Source organism: Pseudopipra pipra, chromosome 5, assembly GCF_036250125.1.
Source record: "Pseudopipra pipra isolate bDixPip1 chromosome 5, bDixPip1.hap1, whole genome shotgun sequence".
NCBI lineage: Eukaryota > Metazoa > Chordata > Aves > Passeriformes > Pipridae > Pseudopipra > Pseudopipra pipra.
The window spans coordinates 73818881-73846498 of record NC_087553.1 but is presented as its reverse complement, the minus strand read 5'-3'; the positions used below and the strand labels follow the sequence as shown (position 1 = coordinate 73846498).

General features: G+C 46.9%; 1 protein-coding gene across 3 annotated transcripts in view; it reads right to left on the bottom strand.

The window, feature by feature from the left end:
• Nucleotides 1-27618, bottom strand: part of EXOC4 (exocyst complex component 4) — a 304134-nt gene that overhangs the window by 205079 nt on the left and 71437 nt on the right. For all 3 annotated transcript variants that reach the window (XM_064656590.1, XM_064656591.1, XM_064656592.1), the window contains exon 8: nt 2092-2237. In XM_064656590.1, the coding sequence (XP_064512660.1) occupies nt 2092-2237 (146 nt within the window). The remainder of the gene's footprint in view (nt 1-2091; nt 2238-27618) is intronic.

The window sequence follows — 27618 nt, the reverse complement described above, 5'->3', positions numbered from 1 at the left end:
TGTGTCCAGCTCTGGGCCCTGAGCTCAGGAAGGCCCTGGAGGGGCTGGAGCAGGGGCAGAGAAGAGCAGCGAGGCTGGGGAAGGGACTGGAGCCCAAGTGCTGGGAGGAGAGGCTGAGGGAGCTGGGGGGGCTCAGCCTGGAGAGGAGGAGGCTCAGGGGAGACCTCCTCACTCTCTGCAACTCCCTGCCAGGAGGGGGGAGCCAGGGGGGGTTGGTCTCTTTTCCCAGGCAACCATCAGCAAGACAAGAGGGCTCGGTCTCAAGTTGTGCCAGGGGAGGTTTAGGTTGGATATCAGGAAGAATTTCTTTGCAGAGAGGGTGCTCAGCCATTGGAATGGGCTGCCCAGGGAAGTGGGGGATTCTCCATCCCTGGAGGTGTTTAAGGACAGACTGGATGTGGCATCAGTGCCATGGGCTGGGAACCGTGGAGGTCGTGGATCAAGGGTTGGACTTGATGATCTCAGAGGGCTTTTCCAACCCAGCTGATTCTATGATTCTATGATTTCTATGATTCTATGATTCTATGATTCTAATATTCATTTCTTGCAGTGTTGTGAGATTTTTTGGTCTCTCAAAGGAATTTAATTAAAAAAAAGAAATATATTCTGCATTCTTAGAAGAAGCTGAGGTGGATATGAAGTGTGGTACCTGGTTATCCTCCAGGTTGATGGTCTCCAGCAGATCATGTCCCTGCAAGCCTCTTAAACTGTTCATTTTGTTGCTGGACAGGTCCAGCTTCTGTGGAGTTTTCAAGCTCTCCAGCCAGGACAAGAGGGCACGGCCTCAGGCTGTGCCAGGGCAGGGGCAGGTTGGACATCAGGAAGGAATGTTTTCCATGGAGAGTGCTCAGCCATTGGAATGGGCTGCCCAGGGAGGGGGTGGAGTCCCCGTCCCTGGAGGTGTTTAAGGACAGACTGGATGTGGCATCAGTGCCATGGGCTGGGAACCATGGCGGGGTTGGATCAAGGGTTGGGCTGGATGATCTCAGAGGGCTTTTCCAACCTGGCTGATTCTGGGATTCTATGATCTGCAAGTCAGGGCACATTTGAAGTGAAATTCTCAACCTGAAACAGCCCTAAAAGCATCCTTCAGTCAGCCCTAAACAAGATCATAATTAATAAGATGAAAATTCTCACGGAATTAGGGTCCAATCCATTATTAAGCATTTATCTTATGGCTCTAACAGTCCACAGGGACCAACCTGAGAGGCAAAGACAAATAAGTTAAAAGTGTTAAAAAAAGAGTGTTAAAAAAAAAAGGGTGAGGTTAATAACCAGGGATGGACAGGGGCAGGAGGCACCTCTGGAATCCTTCTAAGCACAGGTTACAGGAGAACTCATCCTTTGAGAGGCAAAAGCGGTGAAGAAGACTTGGATTTCTGACTGGGGCCTCAGGTGTTATGAGAACACACCCCCTCAGGGCACCTGCTGCAAAACCAGCACTTTTTGGTGCTCCCCAAAATCCTCCCGTGGCCAAAGAGAATGACCAGCACATGGGGGCAGTAGAAGAGGTGAAAATTCAGCACAGCTCCCCTGAACCTAAGTGTGAAGCTCCTCTGCTCACCAACTCCTCCTCCTCCTCACTCCTTATTCCTGCCAGATTCCCTCCCCCAGATCCTTCCCTTGGGCCACCCAGCCTCTCTCATCCTCTCTCTTACACTCTCCTCCCAACCACTTAATTCTTTCCACCCTGAACTTTGAATTAAAGGAGTTAGTGACAGGATTAACTGCTTAGCCTATCTAGTAATTACACAGTTATCTTAATTCCCTTTGTCCGGTCCCTTTTATCGCTCTCTTTAACAGGTCCTGAATTTCCCCTGGACAAAGGGAGGCATAATGGATCACTGCAGGCTTTGCAGCAGCTTTGTAATGGGATTCCAGCCCCGAAATGAGCCCTGGGAAGAGCTAAACTCTCCAAACCCAGCGCTGAATCCGTGACAGATCTTAGCCGGGCTTCAGCTCCGGGCATTAAAACTCCAACTCGGAACTTCCACACCTCTCCCACTGTGAAACTGTGATTAGCAGCCAGCCTTGTGCAGCACTTGAGGGACCAAAGGCAGCTTAGGCAGGGCTTTAGCATCCTCAGCTTACTTGAACAGGGGGTTTTTAGGTCTCTGGGGTTTCTTCTTGGCGAAGAAGGCGGCGAATTCCCGGCCGGAGCTGGCGTAGCTCAGCTGGGCCGAGGGCTCCGAGGCCGTGCGGGTGTTCTTCATGTCCAGGTACTCTGTCAGCAGCATCTGCAACAGCAGGCAGAGATAAAAAAAGCATTTAAATTTATCATTTCACCTGAACGTCTGGGATTTTTAGGTACTTTGTAGGGAAAACTCGACAAAACCCTCGAAAATTCCGACTGAGGGAAACGCGGCTGAAAACAATCAGAAACAGGATCCTGGGGACTCTCGTGGCTCTGATTCAGTAAAAGCTTGTTTTTCAATACTTAGAGTCATGGAATGGTTGGGGATGGAAGGGAACTTAAAATCATCCAGTTCCCATGGGCAGGGACAACTTCTGCTATCCCAGGTTGCTCCAACCTGGCCTTGGACACTTCCAGGGATCCAGGGGCAGCCACAGCTTCTCTGGGCAACCTGTGCCAGGGCCTCCCCACCCTCCCAGCCAGAAATTCCTTCCCAATATCCCATCTAAACACATTCTCTGTCACTTTGAAGCCATCCCCCCTTGTCCTTTTCCATGGGAGAAGGCAGGTTTTTAAGGAAAGTTATCATGGATTGGGTTGGAAGGGACTTTAAAGATCCTCCAGTGCCACCCCCTGCCATGGGCAGGGACACCTGGTACCATCCACACCAGGGCAGGATGTCTTCAGCAATTAGTTGGAGGCATGGAATACATGGAATATTCTGTATTACCCAGCAGTGAACATGGGTGATATTTAAGCAGCAATCTGCCCTTTCTGCTTTAGTTTTTACTCCTTTCTTTGCTGCATTTTCTGGGCCCCTTTGAGCTGCAGAAGCTCAGCTCAGGTGGGTTCAGCACAGCCCTCTTTCCCCTGGGCATTAAATCCTTCCCTGGCAGGATGCTCTGGAAAGTGAGGGAGTGGCAGGCACTAAACCTGAGGGAATAGATCCTGCTTCTTTGGGATTTCAAAATGTTAAGCTTCACCTCAGTTGTCAATAGAAATTTCTAACTGTGTTCTTCCCCACCTGCCAGTTGTGCAGAGCCACTGAAGCTCAGCTAAATCATCCTTGCAGAGCAGGAATGTGCTCTCAGTCACTTGGGCAACTCTCACACTCCTCCTTGGCCTTTGTATCCTACAGGAACAAATGGAAGTCCAGTCCAGCTGCAAGTGGGATTTAATCTTTCAGGAAAATCCTTTCTTTTGTGCCACCTGTGAAGCAGGTGGGAATTACACCTTTCTGGTGAAGTTCATTGTGTTTGGGTCCATTTTAGAGCAGTTGGCTTGTTCTCCACCCTCTGGATTGTCCTGGACCGTGTTGGGTGGTATTTTCCCACCTTCCCAGTGACATCAGAAGGAGCATGTGCTGAAGATCCACAGAGAATAAAGTCACAGGATGGTTTGGGCTGGAAGGGAACTTAAAGCTCATGTGATGAGCCATGGGCAGGGACACCTTCCACTCTCCCAGGTTGCTCCAACCTGGCCTTGGACACTTCCAGGGATCCAGAGGCAGCCACAGTTTCTCTGGGAAACCTGCTCCACAGTTTTCTTATCCTTGACAATTCCATCTCTTCCGAGCCCCTGATGGTACCAAAAGTCACCTGCAAGGAGTCCCCACTCTTCCCAAAAAGTGATTCCATCCCTGGCAGGCCCAGGGAGGTGGTGGGTGGGTTTTAGCTGCCCTTTCCACACTGGTTATAAAGATAAAATATGCTCTTAAAAAACACAAAGGTCTGCAATGGTGAGCTGTGCATAACAAACCCACCTTTTATAAATGCATATATATCTCATCTATTTTCTACATATTGATATATAGACACAGAAAACATCCATGAGTGTGCTGGGGGCCACATATGTTGGAAAATATCCCTGGAAAGCTGCAAAAAATCGCCCTTGGACAGCTCCCAAACCAAAAAGGTTTCCTTTATCATTGAAAACATGAATTCCCACAGCTGCCAGTTCTGCCAACACAGTTTAGGAGTGGTTTTCCTGTCACCCAGTGAGGGGCTGGGGGGAGTCCCTCTGTGGGATGAAACCCTTTGCAGCCTGATATTTGATATTATTTAAGCAAACCCACAAGTGCAGGAGTAGAAACATGGTCCAAGTTCTTCCCTTTTCATTCCCTCGTGCCTGAAGATGAAAAGAAACCCCTCGAAAACTGACTTTTGTCCACGTATTCCGAAAGCCACTATTTATTTACTGGAAATTCTGCCTACTCTGAGGCTATTAGGAATGTGTTCCCTGTGAATAATTAGCCAGACAGAGCCCATCAAAGAGACTTGGATGTAATGAAAGGAATTCATCACTCCTGTGCTGGCTAAGTTGGAACAAATTACATTGGAATAAATATCCAGGCGAATGGAACCGTGCCCCTAATTAGAAACAATTCAGGATTAGCTCAGAACAAGAAATAATAATAATAAAAACGCACACACAAAAAAAAATTCGGCCTCTAAAACATCTCAATTAAAACTTCACCTGAGCACAAGCTTTGAAAACTCGTGTTTGTGGGTAAAAAAAATAATCACTGTGCTTAATTTGTGACACTAATTTCCCAAATCCGTTTGTATTTTGCATTTCATCTTCTCTGCTCTAAATTACCAGCCCTAAAATCGCCACGAAAATCTAATTAAACCCTCAAACTTAATCAAGTTTAAAAAACACAGAGAAAAAAAAAAACATTTAGCAATTTGTTCTTCCATTATGGATGAAACCTGTTTATAATGGATTCCACGACTCCGGTGTCACTTTATATCCAGGACTAGGGAATATTAAGTGTGTAATACAGGGCTTGGCTCCAAGATTACAATAAGCCAACAGAGGTTTGAGCTGGGAAAAGAAAGAATTATCCCTGCTGGGGAACAAGTGAAATAGAGAAGCAGGAGAGGAGTTTGCTGGACATTCAGAGCAGTTTGAAAAATGCCACAGATTAGGGGAAAAGAAGGGAAACCTGTTAATTTATGGTTCATTTGTTTTATTAATCTATTTAACAGGCAAGTGGGGCAGGATGGTTGGATTCAAGGCTGGGAAAAAGTCAGAAGCTGGAAAAGCAGTGAAAGTTGTTGGCTTGGATAACTCAAGAGTTTGTGGAATCACAGAATGGTTTGGACTGGGAGGAACATCCCATTCCAACCCCCTGCCATGGGCAGGGACACCTCCCACAATCCCAGGTTGCTCCAAGCCCCATCCAGCCTGGCCTTGGACACTTCCAGGGATGGGGCAGTTGAGCTTTAAGTTATAAAATCCAAGCATGGCAAAAACTGTGCCAGACAGATCCAAGCTCTTCCTCCCCCAGTGCCCTGAATTCAACAGTTCCACAAATTCTTCAGGACAAAGGAACGAAGTGCAAACGTGGCTGAGCAGTGACAGGACACAGCCAAGGGGGACAGGAGAGGTCTTTGCAGGGAGGCTTCAGGAGGACCTTGAAACCCCTTCGTGGGCCTAAAGGGGCTCCAGGAGAGCTGGAGAGGGACTGGGGACAAGGCCTGGAAGGACAGGACACAGGGAATGGCTTCCCAGTGCCAGAGAGCAGGGCTAGATGGGATATTGGGAAGGAATTGCTGGCTGGGAGGGTGGGGAGGTCCTGGCATAGGTTGCCCAGAGAAGCTGTGGCTGCCTCATCCTTGGAAGTGTTCAAGGCCGGGTTGGAGCAACCTGGGCTAGTGGAAGGTGTCCCTGTCCACGGCAGGGGGTGGCACTGGATGATCTTTAAGGTCCCTTCCACCCCAAACCATTCTGGGATTCAACACTCAGCACATTTGCCTCGTAACTGCAGCACAAACATTAAAACCCTTCTAATTTTCCAGCACCACCAACAACCCAGTGTGCAAACCCTGCCAGCAACCAGCTGCAAAAACCAGCCTGAAGTTTCCCTTTCTCTCACTGGGCTGAGCCATTCCTGGTGTTCAATCAGTGTCATCACCCACAATTTATTCCCTGTGCCTGGACAGCCCAAGTTATCCAGAGAAGAGGGTTTTACTAAGGATCATATTCCAATGTTGGAAGTTGTGGTCTGGCCGTGTACTTATTAAAAACCACAGCAGGGCAGAACTTGAAATGCATTTAAAAGGAAAGGAAAACCAGATAATCAAAAAAAAACCCCCAAATCAACACTTAAAAGAAAAGAAAAACCAGGCACTTCTTGCCTGTGTAAGCGAAAGGAGCTTCCCTTGACCAGCCAAGTCAGGGAATTCCTTGATTTGGTCCCGTAACACCTGATTAGGAGTTGCTAAGCCATCAGTCAAAAACCTCGTTAGGCATTAATCACAGGGGCTTCCAGCAAGATTTATGAGTGACTGCAAAGTCTGCAACACCCCATCCATCTCCAGCGAGGAGCCGGAGTTCGGCTCCGCGGTCGGATCCTGCCGTCCGTGGGGTGTGTTTACATCGGTCAAACCAACCAACCTGGCCATGAAACAGGACAAAGAGCTCCTTCTCCCAAAGACTGCTCTTTGGGAGGGAAAATTAATACCAAGTGTTTTATTGGAAAAGCAATATTTCTGGGTTCGGAGCCTTAATTAAACCCTCAGGTTCCAAAAGGTCACGTCGGCACGTGCGGCCTGTCCATCGCCTCGAGTTGGTAACTCTCAAAGTCCTCCTGAACTGCAACATTGGGGCAAGACCACATTTTGCTTCTGTGACTCTCCACATCCACGTTTTCCTGCTCTGGCTGAGCTCCACAACAAGCTGGATAAGTTCTCATCATGCCCAAGACTGACCTGTGAGCAAAGCGCGGGGAGGAAAACACACCCGGCCACGGCGACAGCTGAATTAATTCCTATTTTGCACCCCTGGTGAGGTTCTAAAAGAGAGCTGAGCTCTGAATAAGCTTTATTCTCTCAGTTAAAAGCTTTAGTTGGTGTTTCACATCCTCACACACTCTGAGTCGAGATGGATGTAATCTTAGAGCCAAGCCCTGTGTTATACACTTAATATTCCCTAGTCCTGGATATAAAGTGACACCGGAGTCGTGGAATCCATTATAAACCCTCAAACTTAATCAAGTTTAAAAACACAGAGAAAAAACATTTAGCAATTTGTTCTTCCATTATGGATGAAACCTGTTCAGTCCCAGAATTATAGAATGGTTTGGGTTGGAAGGAACCTTAAGGATCATCCAGTGACACCCCCTGCCATGGGCAGGGACACCTTCCACTAGCCCAGGTTGCTCCAACCCAGCCTTGGACACTTCCAGGGATCCAGGGGCAGCCACAGATGCTCTGGGAAATCCATTCCAGGGCCTCCCCACCCTCCCAGCCAGCAATTCCTTCCCAATATCCCATCTAACCTGCCCTCTGGCACTGGGAAGCCATTCCCTGTGTCCTGTCCCTCCATCCCTTGTCCCCAGTCCCTCTCCAGCTCTCCTGGAGCCCCTTTAGGCCCTGCAAGGGGCTCTCAGCTCTCCCTGGAGCCTTCTCTTCTCCAGGGGAACATTCCCAGCTCTCCCAGCCCGGCTCCATAAACCACCTCCATCACAAAACCACAACACACTCCACACCATCAACTCTGATTTTCAACATCCTTCCTGTATTTGGAGGGGCTAAAAAATCAAAGGAAAACCAGACCACTCATTTTTTAAGGGTGAATGGGATGACCAGGTAGTTATTGGCCTCTCTCCCTCATATTGATCAGGGACAATATCACAGAAGAGATGATGGAAGACTCTATTAAGAAAGAATTAAGGGAGAATAACAGAATTCATGTCCAGCAACACGGATTTGCAGGAGGTGGATCCTGGTTGATGTGTTCTTATGATGGTGACAAATTCAGCTTTAAATAAACAGAAGGAGCTGAAGTTTTATGCCCACCAAAGATGTGACAAAAGCCAAAGCACTAAAAGTCAACACACAAATCTGGGCAGTTGCACGACCACGTTCAACCAGAAACGAGGACACCGTCGACACTGGATTTTGCAGGGTCCCAGAAATCTTAATTCCTCTTTTTGTCCTCTGTATTCCAAGGGAAACACAAGAATGTCTCAGAATCCTTTTCTTCTGTTGGACAGAAATCTAATTTTCAGTCAAAGTTCAATTCATCTTCGTTTTTAAAACAAGAGTTATTAGAAGTGGCTTAATCAATAAAAGCACAAGGAAGTGCTGTTGCCCAGAGAAGCTGTGGATTCCTCATCCCTGGAAGTGTCCCAGGCCAGGCTGGGGCTTGGAGCAACCTGGGAGAGTGGAAGGTGTCCCTGCCCATGGCAGGGGGTGGAACTGGATGATCTCTGAGGTCCTTTCCAACTCAAACCATTCCATGATTCTGTAAGAGTTCCTGCAGCAACCCCTTTCTGGACTGAATGGATCTGAACTTTTCCTGGCTCCACGTTCCTATGGATAAAATTACTACAGAAGGTTCATGAATTATAATATTTCTGGGGGAAAATGGTAAATAATAAAGTGAACACAGAAAATCCCATTCTCCTGTTACGCTTTTTATTATTATTTTTAGTAATATAATCATGGACTGTAAAAATTTTGATGTCAGCAGAGGTAAATCTCTCCTTCTAGGGAAAAGAAAAGGAAGTGGTTATCTATAGGATTATTGTGCAACATTGCATCTACAAATTTGGGAATATTAAGGATAATGGGTATTAATTATCTCCTCGGGAATAGAGCTTTGTCAGAAGTAAATGTTTAGAGCATCGCTCCTGTGTTGGTCTCATATCTGGAATGCAAATCAAACCCTGGCATTCACAAACCAAGGGATCAGGGAAAAGGGGGTGGAAGGTGCATAAAAGCAGCCTGGAAGCTGTTCAAAGGTTGGAAAACAGGACTTGGAGCAACACTCCAAGAGCTCCACAAGCTCGGCCTCGTTAGCGGAGCCACGAGCGGGCTCAGGGGTGACTGGATAACCCTGGACATGACACAGGGCTGATCAAACAGCTGCACTAATGAACCCTTCACACCATTCCAAAGGCTGGGATGGTGAAGCTGGACAGGCTGTGAGGAAGGATTGGGCACACAGAGTTCATTGACTGTGGATATCAAAGGGGACAGTTTGTTGTCTGTCACTGATTCCTCTTTCCCCCTCCCAGTCAGGACTGGAGCCTTTCTGAAGCATGGGAATTAATTCCAGAAAGTCCCAGGGCTTTCTAGGGGTCGAGCAAGAAGGCACAAGAACTTCTTATCATCAGGAAATCTCAATAAAGCTATTCCATCATCCATAAAATCCCAGAATGGTTTGGCTTGGAAGGGGCCTTAAGGATCATCCAGTGCCACCCCCTGCCACGGGCAGGGACACCTTCCACTCTCCCAGGTTGCTCCAACCTGACCTTGGACACTTCCAGGGATCCAGGGGCAGCCACAGCTTCTCTGGGAAACCCATTCCAGCCCCTCCCCACCCTCTCAGCCAGGAATTCCTTCCCAAAATCCCACCTAAATCCCCTCTCCTTCAGCTTAAAGCCACCCAGTGCCAGCTCCAAGGCTCCTCCTCCTCCAGGGTTCCAAGCCCCACCTTCCCAGCACCTCCAGTGCCCATTTCCAGTTGAGATGAGAACCAAAACCAGCTGCTGGTGAGGTTTGTGGTCAGGGAACAGGTTTGTGCCAGTGGAAAATTCTCCCCCAGGCCTGTCCTTGGCACCAAAGTCCAACTGGAGGCTGCTTTGCTTGTGGGGTGAGGAAAATGCAAGAGGTAAAACCCCCTGGAAATAACCCAGAGCATCTGGGAATGTCTCTGGCATTTTGCAGCAACTGAAAGGAAGGTTTATCTTCAGCTTCCTGCTTTGCTACACTGGGCAGAGGGAGAAAAGCTGGGATTTCAGGTGTGGGAGGCACTGTGGGCTCCTCCCGAGCTGTGCCGGCCCCTGGGAAGGCTTTGGAGTCACATTTTAAAGTCAGAGCAGGCAGGAGGAACCAGCAGCTGAGATCACAAAAAGCAGGAGAGGGATTTCCCAAGGGGATTTCAATGAGGAAAACTGGGTAAAAAAAACCCAGACCAGCAGGTTCAAATCATCCCACACCCCGTGGTTCAGAGGGGACAGCAAACGCTGAGGGAACACACGACGCTCCTGAGGGATGGACACCCAGCCACAGGTGATTCCAGGGGCAAGGAGAGCAACTGCAAATGAATCCCAGAAGGAAAAAAAGCTGGGAATTCAAGTGGGATGCACTGCTGTGACACTGGGGTTGGAATTACAGGATGTTTCTGGTCCCTTCCAACACAAACCACTCCGTGATTCCAAGCTCTGGAGACGGGATTCACCCCTTGCAAAGTGCCAGAACCAGGCAAGGAAAGCTGTGGCACTGTGAGACAACACTCTGTAGCTAATTACCCAGTAATTAGCTGGATTAAAAGTCTTGATAATTAAAACGCTGCAGTGATTGTGGAATTTCAGTTAAAAAAAAAAAGAGGAACCGTTAATTGAATTCCAAGAACAGAGTTTTTCCTGTATCAGTTTTAGCACGTGGAGAACGTGGGCTCAAACACATCAAAGGGGAGCCTGAAAGAGCAAACCCCAATTTTTAGGGGCCCTGAACATCATTTAATGCAGCACAACCTGCTGCATTATATCTAATCTTGTGGCTGCTCAAATTCGTTTAACACAACAATAAAAACCCTCCCAGAATTCATTCTCTCCAGGCACTGCCCAATCACGAGAAGAATTCCTTTTGTTTTGCATTTTTGGGAAGAGGTAAAGAATCCTCCTCCCCCTCCCCAGAACTCTTGATAGATGAAGCCATCAGTGCTCCTCTCGTTATCAACGCTAATTGGGAACGAGCACAGCTCTTCCTGCAGCCCTGGGAATGTGCATCTCCCTCCAGGGAGAGAGGGAAGGAGGGAACAAACCTCAAAACTGCTTTAAAACCAAAACTCTGCCAGAGCTGTTGTGGTTGGCAACGAGCCCTACCCTGCTTGGGTGGCTTTGGGCAGTTTAAAACCAGAAGCTTTTCATTCCACAGGCTTCTGATGACACGTGTGGGGGCTTTAGAACCTCACTCTGCACCACAAGCTCTGGTTCACCCTCCCCCTCTTCACAGGGGCTGCCACAGCAGTTCCTAAATCCAGCAGGAAAGGGACCCTGGATCAGTCACCATTCCAATGGAGGTGTTTTCTTTGACTGTTCCCTAATTCCCTCTGATGTATCAACACCCCTGTGACACATCATTGTTACATCACTTTGCCCTCATGAGATCCCACCTGGAATATTGTTGTGTCCAGGTCTGGAGTTTACAGGACAAGAAAGATGTGGAGCTGCTGGAGCAAATCCAGAGGAGGCCACGGAGCTGCTCCCAGGGCTGGATTCCCTCTGCTCTGGAGCCAGGCTGGGAGAGCTGGGAATGTTCCCCTGGAGAAGGGAAGGCTCCAGGGAGAGCTGAGAGCCCCTGGCAGGGCCTAAAGGGGCTCCAGGAGAGCTGGAGAGGGACTGGGGACAAGGCCTGGAGGGACAGGACACAGGGAATGGCTTCCCAGTGCCAGAGGGCAGGGTTAGGTGGGATATTGGGAAGGAATTCCTGCTGGGAGGGTGGGGAGGGGTTGGAATGGATTTCCCAGAGAAGCTGTGGCTGCCCCTGGATCCCTGGAAGTGTCCAAGGCCAGGCTGGAGCAACCTGGGCTAGTGGAAGGTGTCCCAGCCCATGGCAGGGGGTGGTACTGGATGATCCTTAAGGTCCCTTCCAACCCAAACCATTCCATGATTCTGGGACTGAACAGATTTAAAGTGAACCCCTGGTCCTGCTACAAACCCCAAAACAATTATTTCAACAAAAGAGGAACAAACACTGATGACAAATTTATTTAAGCACCCAGGAGTCATCTTGACTGACTGGGTCATAAAACAAATGGAGAGGGTTTATTTTTCTCCTGGCACCTTCAGCTGCTCTGCAAACACAAGAGTGCACTGGCAGAAGTGATCCCAGTTACAAGGCCACTTCCTCATTTTGGGATCAGGCTCTTTAACACCAACACCAAACACAAAATAAAGGAAGAAAAATAAATCCTGGTGTAGTTTTTGGCAAGTAAATCCAATCAGCTTCAGGGCAGTAACTTGTAAGTGCTGTGAGTGTTTGAGGAGCAGATAAAGACATCTCTGTGTGTGTAAGAATACATGTGGGGGTCTATATATGTGTGTATTTACATATTGTGGATAGACATATATATATACACACACAAGGAGGGGAGATTTAGATGGGATATTGGGAAGGAATTCCTGGCTGGGAGGGTGGGGAGGCCCTGGCACAGCCCAGAGAAGCTGTGGCTGCCCCTGGATCCCTGGAAGTGTCCAAGGCCAGGTTGGAGCAACCTGGGAGAGTGGAAGGTGTCCCTGCCCATGGCAGGGGGTGGAATCACATGAGCTTTAAGTTCCCTTCCAACCCAAACCATCCTGTGACTTTATTCTCTGTGGATCTTCAGCACATGCTCCTTCTGATGTGACTGGGAAGGTGGGAAAATACCACCCAACATGGTCCAGGACAATCCAGAGGGTGGAGAACAAGCCAACTGCTCTAAAATGGACCCAAACACAATGAACTTCACCAGAAAGGTGTAATTCCCACCTGCTTCACAGGTGGCACAAAAGAAAGGATTTTCCTGAAAGATTAAATCCCACTTGCAGCTGGACTGGACTTCCATTTGTTCCTGTAGGATACAAAGGCCAAGGAGGAGTGTGAGAGTTGCCCAAGTGACTGAGAGCACATTCCTGCTCTGCAAGGTTGATTTAGCTGAGCTTCAGTGGCTCTGCACAACTGGCAGGTGGGGAAGAACACAGTTAGAAATGTATATTGACAACTGAGGTGAAGCTAAACATTTTGAAAACCCAAAGAAGCAGGATCTATTCCCTCGGGTTTAGTGCCTGCCACTCCCTCACCTTCCAGAGCATCCTGCCAGGGAAGGATTTAATGCCCAGGAGAAAGAGGGCTGTGCTGAACCCACCTGAGCTGAGCTTCTGCAGCTCAAAGGGGCCCAGAAAATGCAGCAAAGAAAGGAGCAAAAACTAAAGCAAAAAGGGCAGATTACTGCTTAAATATCACCCATGTTCACTGCTGGGTAATACAGAATATTCCATGTATTCCATGCCTCCAACTAATTGCTGAAGACATCCTGCCCCGGTGTAGATGGTGCCAGTGCTGTGCCCTCAGCCTTCATTAAATGCCAGCTCTTAATAACAGACTCCACAAGGGCTTTAATTGCATTTAGTGCAGCTTCTGAACTTTAAAAGTTGTTAATCAGATTCCCATGTAAATGGAATGACGAGGAAAAGGTTAAGTACAGGTGCCTGAAATTTCAGCAGCCGAGGACGTATCGCCCTTACCAGGAGAGGAGAAAAACTCCCACCCCTGACAGGAACTAAACATCTTAATTAAATACTCACAAGTACAGCACTTATTTCAGTGTGAAGTTCTATTTTCAAATGTCAAACTTAATCAGGCACTTGACGGAAACGTGCGACGTCCCCGCGGCTCATGGGGGAGGAAAAATCCCCGGGATTCGTTCGTTCCCTTGGGAGAGACCCGCACATCTCCCAGCCCTCGGCTCCTGGGGTCGAGTTCTCCGAGCTGCTCGTCCCCACCAGCCAGGAGGAGAGTCTGATGGCTGTAAAACTGCAGGATTCCAAGGGGGGGGGGGAATGGGATGTAACATCTTTCAGCCTGTCGGCTCCCCCCGCGCTCGCTCCGTTTATCCACGAGGGTCCTCATAAATCTGACACGCAGAGATTTATTCCCCTCCGGGGCGCAGCCCATCAATTAGCACCGCTCCAAAGTACACAAACTTCTCCAGCAGGAGGAAATCCAGCCTGTCTGCACCGTGCTTGGCTGCCAAATCCTGCTGGGAGCAGCTGGAGCGCCGCCTTCTGCTCCCGAACCCGCGCCCTGAGCCAGCCGGGGGCTTCCAAACCCATCAATTCGAGCCCTGTGTCCCTCTCTCGTGCTGGGAATTCACCTGATTTGCACATTCATAACCTACAGAGCCACTAGAACCCACAGATAAACTCGTTGTGTCGCTCAGACACAAGTCCAAGCCACACTCAGAGGTTGGATTTGATGATTCAGAGGTTGGAATTGATGGCTTACGAGGTTGGACTCGATGATTCCAAGGTTGGATTTGATGATCTCAGAGGAATTGATTCTGGGATTCTTTAAACCTGAGTTAAGATCTCTTCTAATTACCCAGGACTCCCCTCTCTGATCTCAGCTCATTTGCAGGGATAGATGGATTTAGTTATCCCTGTGTGCATCCTGCACATCCTGAGAGGGCTGTCCTGTGGTAACACACGACTCTGGGGGATCCAGGACAGGATGTTTTGTGCCAAAATACCATAAAATAAGTATTTTCTGCAACTCAGGCTTCAAACCCTAATCTGAGGGACCAGCAGCTGCACCTGGGATTAGCTCAGAGGCTGGAGAAGGGATTTCAGGACTTTGCCATGGATCATAAAGACTCTGGGATCAGCTGCCAGGGAGACTGACCCATCTGTGTCACACACATGATAATTTAACTGTGTTACAAATGAATTAGCAAACACCTTTATATACCATCATGCATGTTAATTAAATAATTAACCCCCCCCCACAACTAGCAGTCTGAATATTTGTCTAAATAAAATAGCTAAAAAAAAAATCGCATCCATTTTTCCAGAATTAATATTTAAAGCTGGATTTTGAGCCTGAGCTGTTTTTTAATGACAAACTACACCCGATGCTGAGATAATGGATTTTTTCCAATAAATTTTATAGCAACTGGGAGGGGAAAATCACCCTGGAAAAGACATGTCCAGTTGGAGGTGAGTGTAATAAATACAACCCAGAGCAGTGGGAGCTGCAGAGATGGACGAATAGTGAGGAAGAACAGGTCTAAGGACAAGGAAACTTAATCAAAGCGAGTAAGAGCCACCAGTTTTTTGCCTCATCTTCTTCCAGATCAATTAAAACACATCTTTGTGGTGACTTGACAAAAGGAGGGGGAGCAGGGAAACTTCCATCCCGAGGAAACTCCCACCCACCTCTTGGAAATCTGCTGCTGCAACAGGACACATCACCCACAGAAGGGATTTACCAACCGGTGTCGGGCTCGTGGAGGAGGAAAAGTGGAGTAAAAAAAGGAAATTTGCTACAGTTACACTCAGTGTTGTTGCTTCATTACACATAAAAGGCTTTTAAACAGATGTTACAGGAAAGGCTGTGACGCTGCATTTAGAAAATCCCACGTTTTCCCAATTTCATCTCCCGCACGTCACAACTGACTTTCAGATCTCACTTTTTTTTTTTAAGATTTAAGGCCCTGGCAGCACCCAGCCCTGGTTAACAAGCACCAGACTGACCAGAAGTTGGTTTTCTGAGTCTTTAAATGCACGTTGGCATCTCCTGAGTGACCAAACCCTTGAAGATCCGACCGCCCCCGATCCTACGGCTGCGGCCCGGAGAGAGGGACAGCCCAGAAAATGAGTTGCATGAAGACTTTCCACAAAGGAACAGCGAAATTCCAGGGTGGAAATGGAGGTTTCTGAACGAGCCCAGTGACACCAAGAGGTTGATGAAAGTTCCCCTTTGACACCGAGCCAGCAGCCACCATTTCAAGCCCAGCTTTAAGGCCGGGGACACCTTTGTAAGGACATCAGAACCAGAGACACTCTTTGTCAAACTTACAGTAACCCACTGCTTACTATTCATCCCGTTCCCAAAAGCTTGGAGGTGAGTGGCAGTGCTGGCAGCACTGGTTTTGGAGGCTTAATATCCCCTGAGCTTGTCCCAGAAATCCCTGTTTCTGCAGAGCTTCAGGGGCTCCATTATTCCAAATGCTGTGGTGCCAGAGGGGGGAGCTCACAGCATAGACAAGATTCCCATTTTCAGGCTTGGGGGAAAAAAAACAGCTTAAATTTCCAGTTGTTTACAGTGTGAGCCATTCCAGCTTCATAAAGCATCCATCAGGATTGCTCCCTTCTGCCTCTGCTGCTGCTCTATAAAGGTGCAGCAAAGGGCCACCAAAATGCCACCATAAAGCAGATTATAATGTTCAGGAACATGTTCCATTCCAGCAGATCCTTGAATGCCTTTCTGCATCAGGGAGCCTTTTCCTCCCCCTTCCATCAGCTTCTCCAATGAAGCCAAACAGCACCACTTGCACCTAATGATTCCCAGGACCTTGTAACTGGATTAAGAAAAACACCATCATTAGTTTCAAGGAGGGATGTGACCTTCAGGACATTCCTTACCCCTGGCTTTAAAGGGATGGAGCAGGAACAGTGAAATTAAATCCTACACAGGGACCAGGAATGGGCAGGGAGAAGCAAGAGGCTTTAAATTCCAAAACAGGGATTATCTTTCCTCCTTATTAACAGCAGGTAAAAAAAGCCACTCGATTATCAGGATGAAACCTGGAACAAGAGAAGGAAAAAGCAGGCTGGGAGAGCTGGGGGGGTTCATCTGGAGAAGAGAAGGCTCCAGGGAGACCTTAAAGCCCCTTGCAGGGCCTAAAGGGGCTCCAGGAGAGCTGGAGAGGGACTGGGGACAAGGGATGGAGGGACAGGACACAGGGAGTGGCTTCACACTGGAAAAGGGTAGATTTGGGTGGGATATTGGGAAGGAATTGCTGGTTGGGAGGGTGGGGAGGCCCTGGCCCAGGTTGCCCAGAGAAGCTGTGGCTGCCCCTGGATCCCCGAAAGTGTCCAAGGCCACGTTGGGAAGGGGCTTGGAACAACCTGGGATAGTGGAAAGTGCCCATTCCATTTGGCAAGTGCTCCAATTATTTTAGCTCCAATTTCTCCAGCAAGACCTCCAGCACCACTTTTGTTTACTGAGAGCACCGTAAGGGGCTCCCGGAATCGCTCCCGTGCCTTCCAATATCCAGCCCAACCATGCATGTCATTGTTTCCTGCAGCAAAACCAGTCCTTTGGATTGCCAAAAGGAAGTGTAAATGCAATAGCAACAGGGATCCATTTTAAAGCTAAAAGCCTGACATTAAAAAAAAAAAAACAATTTGTATTTTTATAGGGTCTAAACAATATCCTGGTGCCGGTGCTCGCAAAGGAGCATCTCCTGAAAAAATCTGGGACGTCTCCACCCGGCCTTTTGCCATTTTTTTTGAGCTTCTGTCATTCTTTGAGATGTAAATTCATCCCTGTTTTTCCCAACAGGAATCCCAGAGCCTGGTCCTCAAATCCCACCTCCCATGAACATCCCGAGGCTGCTGCCACACGGTCAGTTTTTAAGGATAATAAAGGATAATATTCTTTGCCTGCACAGTAGAGGTGGGGCTTGGTTTGGTTTGAAAACTGAAGGAAAAGGGGTAAAATAAATCATGGCGGCAAAAAAATCTGAGCCAGAGGGTTGGATCTTTGAATCCAGGTTCCAATCTCCCTGAATATTCATTTTCCTGGCGTCGAGCAACAAAGATGGGGACGGATCAGTCCAAACAAAAGTGACAGGAGCAAAAAGACACAGTGCATGTGTTTAACACCCTCACCACAGCCAAGACTGAATCCTGACATCCAAACCCAGGTTCACACGGAATTCTTTGGGCTGTGTGGCAGGGGAATGCCACAGGGGGGAGCCAGGATCAAGCAGATGGCTGAGCAGCGATTCCAGCCAGTTTTCCTCCCGCTGAAGTGCTGCTTTCTCAGGAGAAAAGCTGCCACTACCTCGGTAAATTCTGCCCTTTGAGATTCAACCACCCCCCCCTTCCCTGCACCAATTCCCTCCTGCTCCTAAATTTCTGAAATTAGAAGGATATTTATTTACTCAGGACGCTGCACAGACACCACCCCTCACTTATTAAAAAAAAACCCTTCTTGCATCCTTTGTAACACAAAAAAACCCCAAGAGGACCGTCAGGACATAAGTTTACATGTCCAGTTATGTCGTGGTACATTTAACATATATAAATATAACTTTTTTTAAAAAAAGCTAATTACCACATGCCTTCTAACCACGAACAATTAGGAGAAACAAAGAGACAAACCTACATTAACTTGTCTCCATTTCAGATAATTACTTGTGAGGGTTTTTAAGACATCTGTGACCCACAGGGGAGTCTGTGAATTTACTGTCTTCTGCCACCTAATAACGTTTAGAGTTCCCTATTTACTGGTGTGTGACACCAAGCTCTAAAAAAAGCTGTTAGTTAAGGGTTCTACCTCTACACCTTCCAGTTAACAGAATTATTTTCAAATATATTAAAAACATATCCCAGTTAAAAAAACAACATGATAATAGTCCAGAGAAGTTGAGGGAGAAGAGAAGGATGGAAGAAGTTCCATCATGAGTAGGGAGATTCATCCTTTTATTTCCAAGGGATAAAATGGGGAAGCTTTGGAGAGACCACACAGGGTGGGACAAAGCTACTGGCCCCAGGAATCCAAGAGATCCAGGGAGTATTTATAAATACCCTGAGGACACAGATGGATCTGTGACAGGGCAAGCAAAAAAATCCACGTCCACGGGTTCCAGTCAAACAAAGGAAAGGCAACAGGCACATTTTAAACACACTGTGCACTTGAAAACCTGCAGACACACAAATCACTGTCAAGTCTGAGCCAGCAGCTCCCAAGTGCTTCCTTATTCCCTTCCATTAGTCTGCTGCCTCTCCCAAGATCCTATCAGTCACAAATGGAGCACTAATATATACCTTTATTTCCAAAAGTTGAAATGCATCACAGTCCAAGTGTAAATAATTGATAAATCAAGGCAAGGAAGATGCTGGTGCGTGGCTGCAACGAGGGTGAAGCTTTTAAGAGGAGGAGGAGGATGGGGCACATCCATAAAAACACACCCAGTTCCCACTGCCAAGGGAGAGTTCACAGGGAAACCACCCCCCCCACACCTCCTCCTTCAGATTCCCTTGATTTTAATATTGGTCCTTCAAGCAACAGCTCATTTTAATCCAATTTTAATGTCACTCGAACTCTTACAAATAAGGAGACCACACAGGGAGCTGATGATTTTAATTCTGGCACTTAAAGCACAAGTGAGAAGTTGAAATGCAACGGGTGCCCTCCCTCCTTCGGTAATTCCACATTTAATTGCTGTGTCTTGTTCTCCCGAATCCCAACCTCCAAGGCAGTGCTTGGAACTAAAAACAGGCAAAGTCTCTAAGCTCTGATAACCCACAAACAGGTGGAGTGGCTCTCTGGCAGCACAATAATCCCAGTGATTTTCCAGGAAGCACAGAAAACCGGGAGACTGAGAGATCACCTGGTCTGTCTCCACGTCACCGTCACGTCTCACAGAGGTGTGGAAGTTTTTAGGGAGGCAAAACCACAACAGAACAGCCCTAAATCACTCCCTGGTTACACTCACTGGACACTGGGGTAGAAGGACAAATGTTGGAGTCTCTCTTGCTGGTTTAAACTCAGTATTTCCTATGGGATTGTATCCTGGGAAACACAATTCCACTCCTCTGTTCCACTCTCTTGATGTATTTGATAGCAAAGGCCTCCTTCCACCTCTCAGCCTTCTTATCCATAAATGGGTTGTTCCTTTGGAGCTCAAGTCATTTTTATTCCTCAATTTCTGACCCCAGAATCATGGAATTGTTCAGGTTGGAAAAGGCCTCCGAGATCACCGAGTCCAACTATCAACCAGCACCACCAGGTTCACAATTAAATCACCTCCTCAAGTGCCACACCCACATGTTTTCTGGACACTTCCAGGGCTGGGGAGGACTCCACCAGGGCTTTACAACCCTTTCCAGGAAGGAATTCTCCCCAATATCCAACCTAAACCTCCCCTGGTGCAACTTGAGGCCGTTCCCTCTCCTCCTGTCCCTTGTTCCCTGGGAGCAGAGCCCGATCCCCACGGCTTTGGAAGGTTCTCCCTCTGCTTCCCTGACTCCTTTTCTTAAAAGGCTGTGCCTAGATTTGCCTTTTTATGCTTTTCCAGAATCACCAGAGATTTCTGAAATATGTTATTTTCCTTGGAGGAAGGTGTTGCTCACACTGTGGTTATCATGGAGCAAGAGGAAGGGCAATGGTGATGACCAAGGGCAGGTTAAGGGGGGGGGAAATACAAAAAAAGACAGATAAAAATAAAATTAAACACCACAGGTTCTCTAATCTCCTCATTTAAATTTAACAGGATTCCTAAAGTAATAATGATATATATATAATATTATTATATATATATATAAATATAAATAATGATATAATAATCATTCATTTCATGTGTCAATCTGCCCATAACAAACTCGTGTGAAACACAGGGTGGTTGTGACACATTTTAGGAGCAAAGATTCCCCCCAAGTGCCTCCATTTTTCAGGCCATTTCTAGTTATAAATTATAATCCCACAAAAATACAATAAATCATGAAGCAGGGGTGGAGTCACCATCCCTGGAAGCCCAAAAAACGTGTGGATGTGGCACTTGGGGACATGGTTGGTCGTTGGATTGATGATCTTAAAGGTCTTTTCCAACCTTCACAATCCAAAGGTTCCATGAGCATGGACCTTGGCAGAGGGAGTTTGGATTCCACATGAACTCAGCATGAAAAACCAACCACTTTTTACTCTTTAACTGCCCTGTAGTTTCACTGAAGACTCTTTTTTCATCCCTGGAGTGTCCAAGGCCAGGTTGGACGAGGCTTGGAGCAACGTGGGATAGTGGAAGGTGTCCCATGGCAGGGGCTGGAATGAGATGGTCTTTAAGGTCCCTTCCAACCCAAAACATTCCATGATTTTATGTTCTTGCAGCAACAAGAAACAGGAATTGCCTCCTGCCCTTCCCCACCCACCCATTATTTTAACATTCCTCCTTATCTGTTCTTTTCCAAAGGGAATCAAAGCCAACTTTTCCAGCCTCTCCTCACACCCTGTAATTGTGCCCCTCTCCCAAGTCCCTCTTGTGCTGCAAAATCCTCCAAGGTGAGCCCACACAACTCCTGCCAGACACCTAATGAGACTTAAACCGTATATTTCTATAAAAAACAATATAAAACTTAATTTGCCATCCATCCTTTACAACCCCACCACCACCACCTCCCAGTCTGGACACGTTCAGAGCCTTCTGGGAAGGACACCTGATTTCCTGCCTTTTGTTTCACTTTGAGAACCAAGGAAGTCCCAACAAATAGTTTTATTTTCCCCCCCTCAAAACTCACTTCTTTAAACACCTCACAGGTTCATAAGTCCCCAGATAACTCAGAAGATTTCGTGGGAGGCATCAAAACTTGCTGTCACACCCTGCACAACCTTTTTTTTGCAGCCTGGTCACCACCACCAGGAGGATGATCCCAAAAAACACAGTTAACCTTTCTTCCTTCCATGATGATAATAATTCTTCAGTGATTCTCACTTTACATCTCCTGGTCAGTCTTTTGATCAATTAAAAAAAAAAAAAAAACAACAAAAAACCAACAAGATAACCTTGTAGCCAAGTTCTTTATCCATTTCAAGTGTGCTGAGTGATGAAATAAATAAATAAAACCTCCCCAAGAGCCAATTTTTCCGCTACATAAATAATTTGTGGGCTCTTTTGTCCATGTAAATAAGACATTTCTGCTTATTCCCTGTCCCTCAGCCGGAGGCTTTCAGAGATCTTTACTGGCAGCTCAGTAACTTCATACTTCTCCCTCCTAAAAAAAAAAAAATTAATAAAAAAATAAAAGTCTCCTGACACTGCCTTGGAGCTTAAATTAATTCCCAAGTTCCTTCTGAAGCCTCCAGCTCTGCCTGGATGTTTTTATTCCCAGAAGGGAAGAGTTTCTGGGCACCTTCCCTGTCTGCACTCTCAGAACTCCAGGCTGGTTTCACAGAAATCACTTCTCTTTCCCAGAATGTTTTCTTTTCTTTTTTTTTACACATAATCTTGTACAACTCAACAAACCCCTCAGCCCTTTCTGCAAGGGTCTTGTCTTGCTTTTGGGGGTCTAATTAATGATACATGCAACAGGTTTGATCCTTAGAACTCCCAACGGTCGCCTTCGCTTCCCTCCTACTCTCTCCTCCCCAAAATATCTCAGTTTTATCAGCTTTCCCAGGGCCTGACTGCTTCAATTTCAAGTGATTTGTGCCAAATAAACACACCTCCAGCCTTGGCAGCCAGAGCTGTTTATCTGTTTGATGCTTTAGTGTTTATTTAGTTGATGTTTTCCTTCCTGCTCCAAGGGAAGATCTTCCCAAGACCGGACAGGTGAAAACCAGCAGCCAACAAGGAGTTTTGCTTCCTTTGCCTGTTTAGGACTTTGCAACTTGGCTTTTGCTTTGCCCTCCTTTTCTGTCTGTTTTATTCTGTGACACCCAGGCTGCTCCTCTGGATGTTTACTCATGGAATACCCTGAGCTGAAAGGGACCCACGAGGATCATGGATCCAACTCCTGGCCCTGCACAAACACCCCAAAATCCCGTTGTCCAAACACTCCTTAAGCTCTGGCACCACTGCCCTGGGGAGCCTGTTCAGTGCCCAACCACCCTCTGGGGGAAGGACCTTTCCCTAAAATCCAACCTGAACTCCCTGACTTTCCATTAAAGGAGAAATCTCACTCGAGGAGTTTTGCCAACGACTTTTGCTTCCTTTGCCCGTTTAGGACTTTGCAATTTGGTTTTTGCTTTACCCTCCTTTTCTGTCTCTTTTATTCTGTGATATCCAGCCTGCTCCTCTGGGTGTTTACTCATGGAATACCCTGAGCTGAAAGGGACCCACAAGGATCACGGATCCAACTCCTGGCCCTGCACAGACACCCCCAAATCCCACAGAGCGTTGTCCAAACACTCCTTAAGCTCTGGCACCACTGCCCTGGGGAGTCTGTTCAGTGCCCAACCACCCTCTGGGGGAAGGACCTTTCCCTAAAATCCAACCTAAAATCCACCCTGAACTCCCTGACTTTCCATTAAAGGAGAAATCCCGCTCCATTCCCACTCCTCGACGCGCAGACAGAGCACCTGCCGCTCCACCCGATTCCCCCAGCACAGTGGTTTGCTGCCTCTACTCCCAATTTTTTTTTTTCCTCTCACCAGACAGAGGAATTCTTTAAATAAAGGCATGTTCCTCCACCTCCTACAAGAAGTCTGTCTCCCCTGCCTCGTCTGCAAACAGCTTCACAGATTTCCACTGACATTCGTCATCTCGCCACCTTTGCGTAATTCACTCCATCCTTTGGCTTCCTCCATCGCAAGGGAATCCATCCACCTCCTTTTTTTTTTTTTTATTTAACTTTTAGGTTTATTTGGTGTCTGCTTTTCATTCAGTGGCTTCATCTTCGATTTTTCTGTCACTTCATTCCTCCTCCTCCTCGCGAGCGTTGCTGCTCGCGAGCGATTCGCTGGCCGATGAGGGACAGGTAGGTGGCAAATATTTACTTTACTACCCAAGACAAATATTTGACATCTCTCAGCACCCAGTTTTCAGAGGGATAAGAAGACAGTCCCTCTTGAATTATCCTGACAACAAGATGCAGCCACATAACAACCCCCGTTCCTCCACCTCTCACTGAAGAGCCATCACGTGTTTCAGACGTTTTCATTTGTAAAGGCACAACCACAGAAAATGTTTTCTTTGTCTCTGTCCCACTGCCTTTAAGATCACATATTTAAGTTGTATTTGCAGAAAGGGCTCATTATTCGAATTTTTTTTCCCTCTTAACTTTCTCTCTCTCTAAAAAAAAAAACAATCAGCACAAAATCTCCTTTACTCTGTGCCCTGAATCTGTTGGGTCGCTGAGTCGTCTTGGATTTTTTTATCAGCAAGAAGCTGGTTCAGGCCTCCTCTAATTGCTCCCCACATTCTGCACCAAATTCTCTGCAAAATGTTCCACTTTAATCAAATTGGCCCAGCCCAGCCCATGCCCCAAGTCAGCTTTTTATGCTGATAACCTTTGAAGTGCCTTAAACACGAACATCATCCGAGAGGAGGAACCTCTGGGCTCAAAATCTCTTCCCTTTTTGGAGGGAGAGGCCACCAGTTTGGAGAACCAGACTAGACTTAACAGATTTTAAAGACTTTCTTAAGAGATTTTTAGGAGATTTTAAAGCCAACACAACCAAAACCCCAAAACTTTTCTACTTTATCCACAATGGTTGGACAAGATGATCTCGAAGGTCCGTGATTTGATGATTCCAGGATTCTGTGATTTAAGTACTTGCTGCCCATCAACTTGGGGGCTTCTCTTCCTATTCTTTGCCTGTTTAGGTTTGAGGCAGGCCTGGGATTTCCTGGGAATGTGTTCAGCGGGTCAGGAATTCCGTTTCAGTGGGAGCTTCAGCCTGGTTGCCGATGAGGACGAACGCGAACACGGAACACTCAAATTCTTGGAGCAAAGAGATGCCCATGTCTTTAGGAAGAAAAAAATTCCAATTCCCCATTTTCAGAGCAATCCAAAATGCTGCTCTCCATTCCCACATGGAAACAAAACAGCACTGCCACAGGTGTCTGGCTCCATTAGGGTTCCAATCCCTTCGCTTTTCGGGGAATGACATTTTTAATCCCAGTGTTAACCAGGTAACGATCTGTTATCACCCCCTGTGCAGGTTGACAAACACCAGAACGTCAGTGACAACTTTATTCCTCATCCTCCCAGTCCAGCAGCGATGGAGAAACTCAATAAACACCCACTTGAGCTGCTCTGAGCCTTTGGAAATCCCAGGCCGGGCTATTTCCCAGTAATAACCTGGAAATGAGTCGCCATCACTTCTGGAAAAGGTCGTGCTTTGGATTATTACAAAAATATTGCCATTATCCTGCAAGGTGCTGGGCAGCCTGGCTGGGAGCCAGGAAAGCACTTAGGCTTAAAAAACAAACAAAAAAAACCCACCATGGGAAGGGTCCCCATCATCCATCCAGCTAATTGTTCCTCTGGAGCAGGGCCAAAGTTGTAGATCAACCCCCCTGACAACACTGATGGGCCCAGAATGTGCAAATCCAGCCACACAAAAATCCAGCAGCATTCCCAAAAACCTGTGCCCAACTCCCAGCCTGAACATCAGGCAGTGACAGGTAATTTCTGAACTATTAGTTCAGTCCTAAAAATTCGAATTCCAATAGATTACGGCCTGTGGATTAATAATTTATCTCTCTGCAACTCACAACTCGCAGGGCAATGTTGGGAATAAATCTCCACCTCAAAATGCTCCTTTTCCCTAAAGTCTGCACAAGGTTTTTACTAATTTAGCAATGATTAAATCGAATTTTGTGCCGTTCTGCTTTCAGCTAATGGCTTGGAGAAGAACCCCAAAATGGAATATTAAATTTAAGTTATATTATGAGGGTCTTTTTAAACATAAATAAAACAGCTTCTCCTGTGCTGAAAAGGAAGCCAACCAAAGAGACAGGAATGCACCAAGTGACCTTAATAAAATGACAACTCCACAAACAAGAATATCAAACCTCTTCAAATCAGGCTACAGAAAAGATTTTAAACCATCTTCGAGATCTTCGGAAGCACAAAAACCTTCTCTGAGCAAATTACTCTCAATTCTTCACAACTGTCTCCAGCCAAGGAAATCATCCCCCAACCCACAAAATCAATAGGAAGTGCTGCAGACAATAATGCAGCAGTGAGGAGGGAGCAGAGCAGTAAATTCTGGGAAGATGGGAGTTTGGGGAACGGGGAAAACAAGTGGGCAAAGCAACAAAACAGCTCCTGAACAGCCCCTGCCCCCACCTGACACCCAGGAATAACAGGGCCACTTGTTCCATCAGCCTGAGCAGATGAGAGCAAGGAGATTACAGGGCCTAAGACCCAAAAGAAAATGAGATTTAAATACAAGGTTTTTGTCATGCTGTGCAGGGAAGCAGCAACATCAAGTTGGTTGTTGCTTGAACAGTTGTATTTACAACTTGCATGAATATTGATAATTAAGAGCACGAGCTTACCCTATAGAAATACAGAATATAATGGAAAAGCAGTAAAAGCATGAACAGATTAAGGTAAGAAAGGTGATCATGATCCAAGGTGAGGGAGAAGGAACCAGAAGTTGGGGTGAAGAGGCCACACCAGGAGTGTCCAGCACAGGAGACATGGACACACTGGAGGGTGATGGTGGGGAAGGGATGGGAGCAGCTCACATGTGAGGAAACACTGAGAGAGCTGGGAATGCTCAGCCTGGAGCAGGGAAGGAAGATGGGAGTGCAGAGAAGGAAGATGGGAGTTTGGGGAACGGGGAAAACAAGTGAGCAAAGCAACAAAACAGCTCCTGAACAGCCCCTGCCTCCACCTGACACCCAGGAATAACAGGGTCACTTGTTCCATCAACCTGAGCAGATGAGAGCAAAGGGTTGAAAGGAGATTACAGGGCCTAAGACCAAAAAGAAATCAAGATTTAAATATGAGGGTTTTGTCATGCTGTGCAGGGAAGCAGCAACATCAAGTTGGTTGTTGCTTGAACAGTTGTATTTACAACTTGCATGAATATTGATAATTAAGAGCACGAGCTTACCCTATAGAAATACAGAATATAATGGAAAAGCAGTAAAAGCCTGAACAGATTAACCCAAGAAAGGTGATCATGATCCAAGGTGAGGGAGAAGGAATCAGAAGTTGGGGTGAAGAGGCCACACCAGGAGTGTCCAACACAGGAGACACGGACACACTGGAGAGTGATGGTGGGGAAGGGATGGGAGCAGCTCACATGTGAAGAAACACTGAGACAGCTGGGAATGCTCAGCCTGGAGCAGGGAATGAGGCAGGTGAATTAAAAAATTCATGTCTTCAACCCAAAGGCCCCTTTAAACCAAACACAACCACCCAGGTACTCTCTCTCTCTCTCTCTCTCTCTCTCTCACTCAATGATCGAAATGAAAAAGTCAGCTCTGTTTAAGGGAAACTCTAATTTGGACAGAACTCCTTTTGTCCACAGGGATGGCCAGTCTCCCAGCAATTAATGAGCCACTCTCCAGGCTGCAAAAATGAGCTGAGGTTCAGCAAACACTTGGTGGGAATCATTTCAGATTCATGGAGTGCCCCGAGGCAGCTCAGTTCTGCTACACCAGCACATCACTGAAGGCAAGACTCCCCTGCTGGCCTTCCCTGCAAACCCAAATTAAACAGGTGCAGAAATGCACCATCAGGATATTCCTCAGCTGCTGGGACTTATTTTAACCCAACCAGATTATTTCATAAGGCAAAACCCACAAATATAAATTAATTACAGCCCAAAAAAGTCCAGTTTTCCCCTTGGATGGACAAGACATTGCTGGTTTTTTCCTTCCCTCGTGCCACATAAACACAGCATCTTATAAAAAAACAACCCAAATCTGGCACTGTGAAGGTTAAAAAGAGCAACAAACCACATTTTCACCGGGCAGCTCCTTCCATCCCACGTGGAGCCTTTTCCAGCAGATCCCGACAGACATCAAACTGAGCTCCAAAATTCTCATTTCTCTGCTCAGAAAGGTATTTCAAATACTCTCCACACCTTCCAGAAGCTTTACCTTTCCAAGATCTTTGCCAGGACTACAGTGACAAGATAAAGACACTTCCAGGAAGTGGAATGTAGGGATGCTGGATGACAGGGAATCTGAGGGTGTGGAAGAACTTTGTTCACTACAGAAAGGAATTGGAAAGCAAAGAATTAGAGGAGCTCTTCAAAAAAGAGCTTTTGTCCACAGGACAGCAAAAGTTTTACAGCATTTCT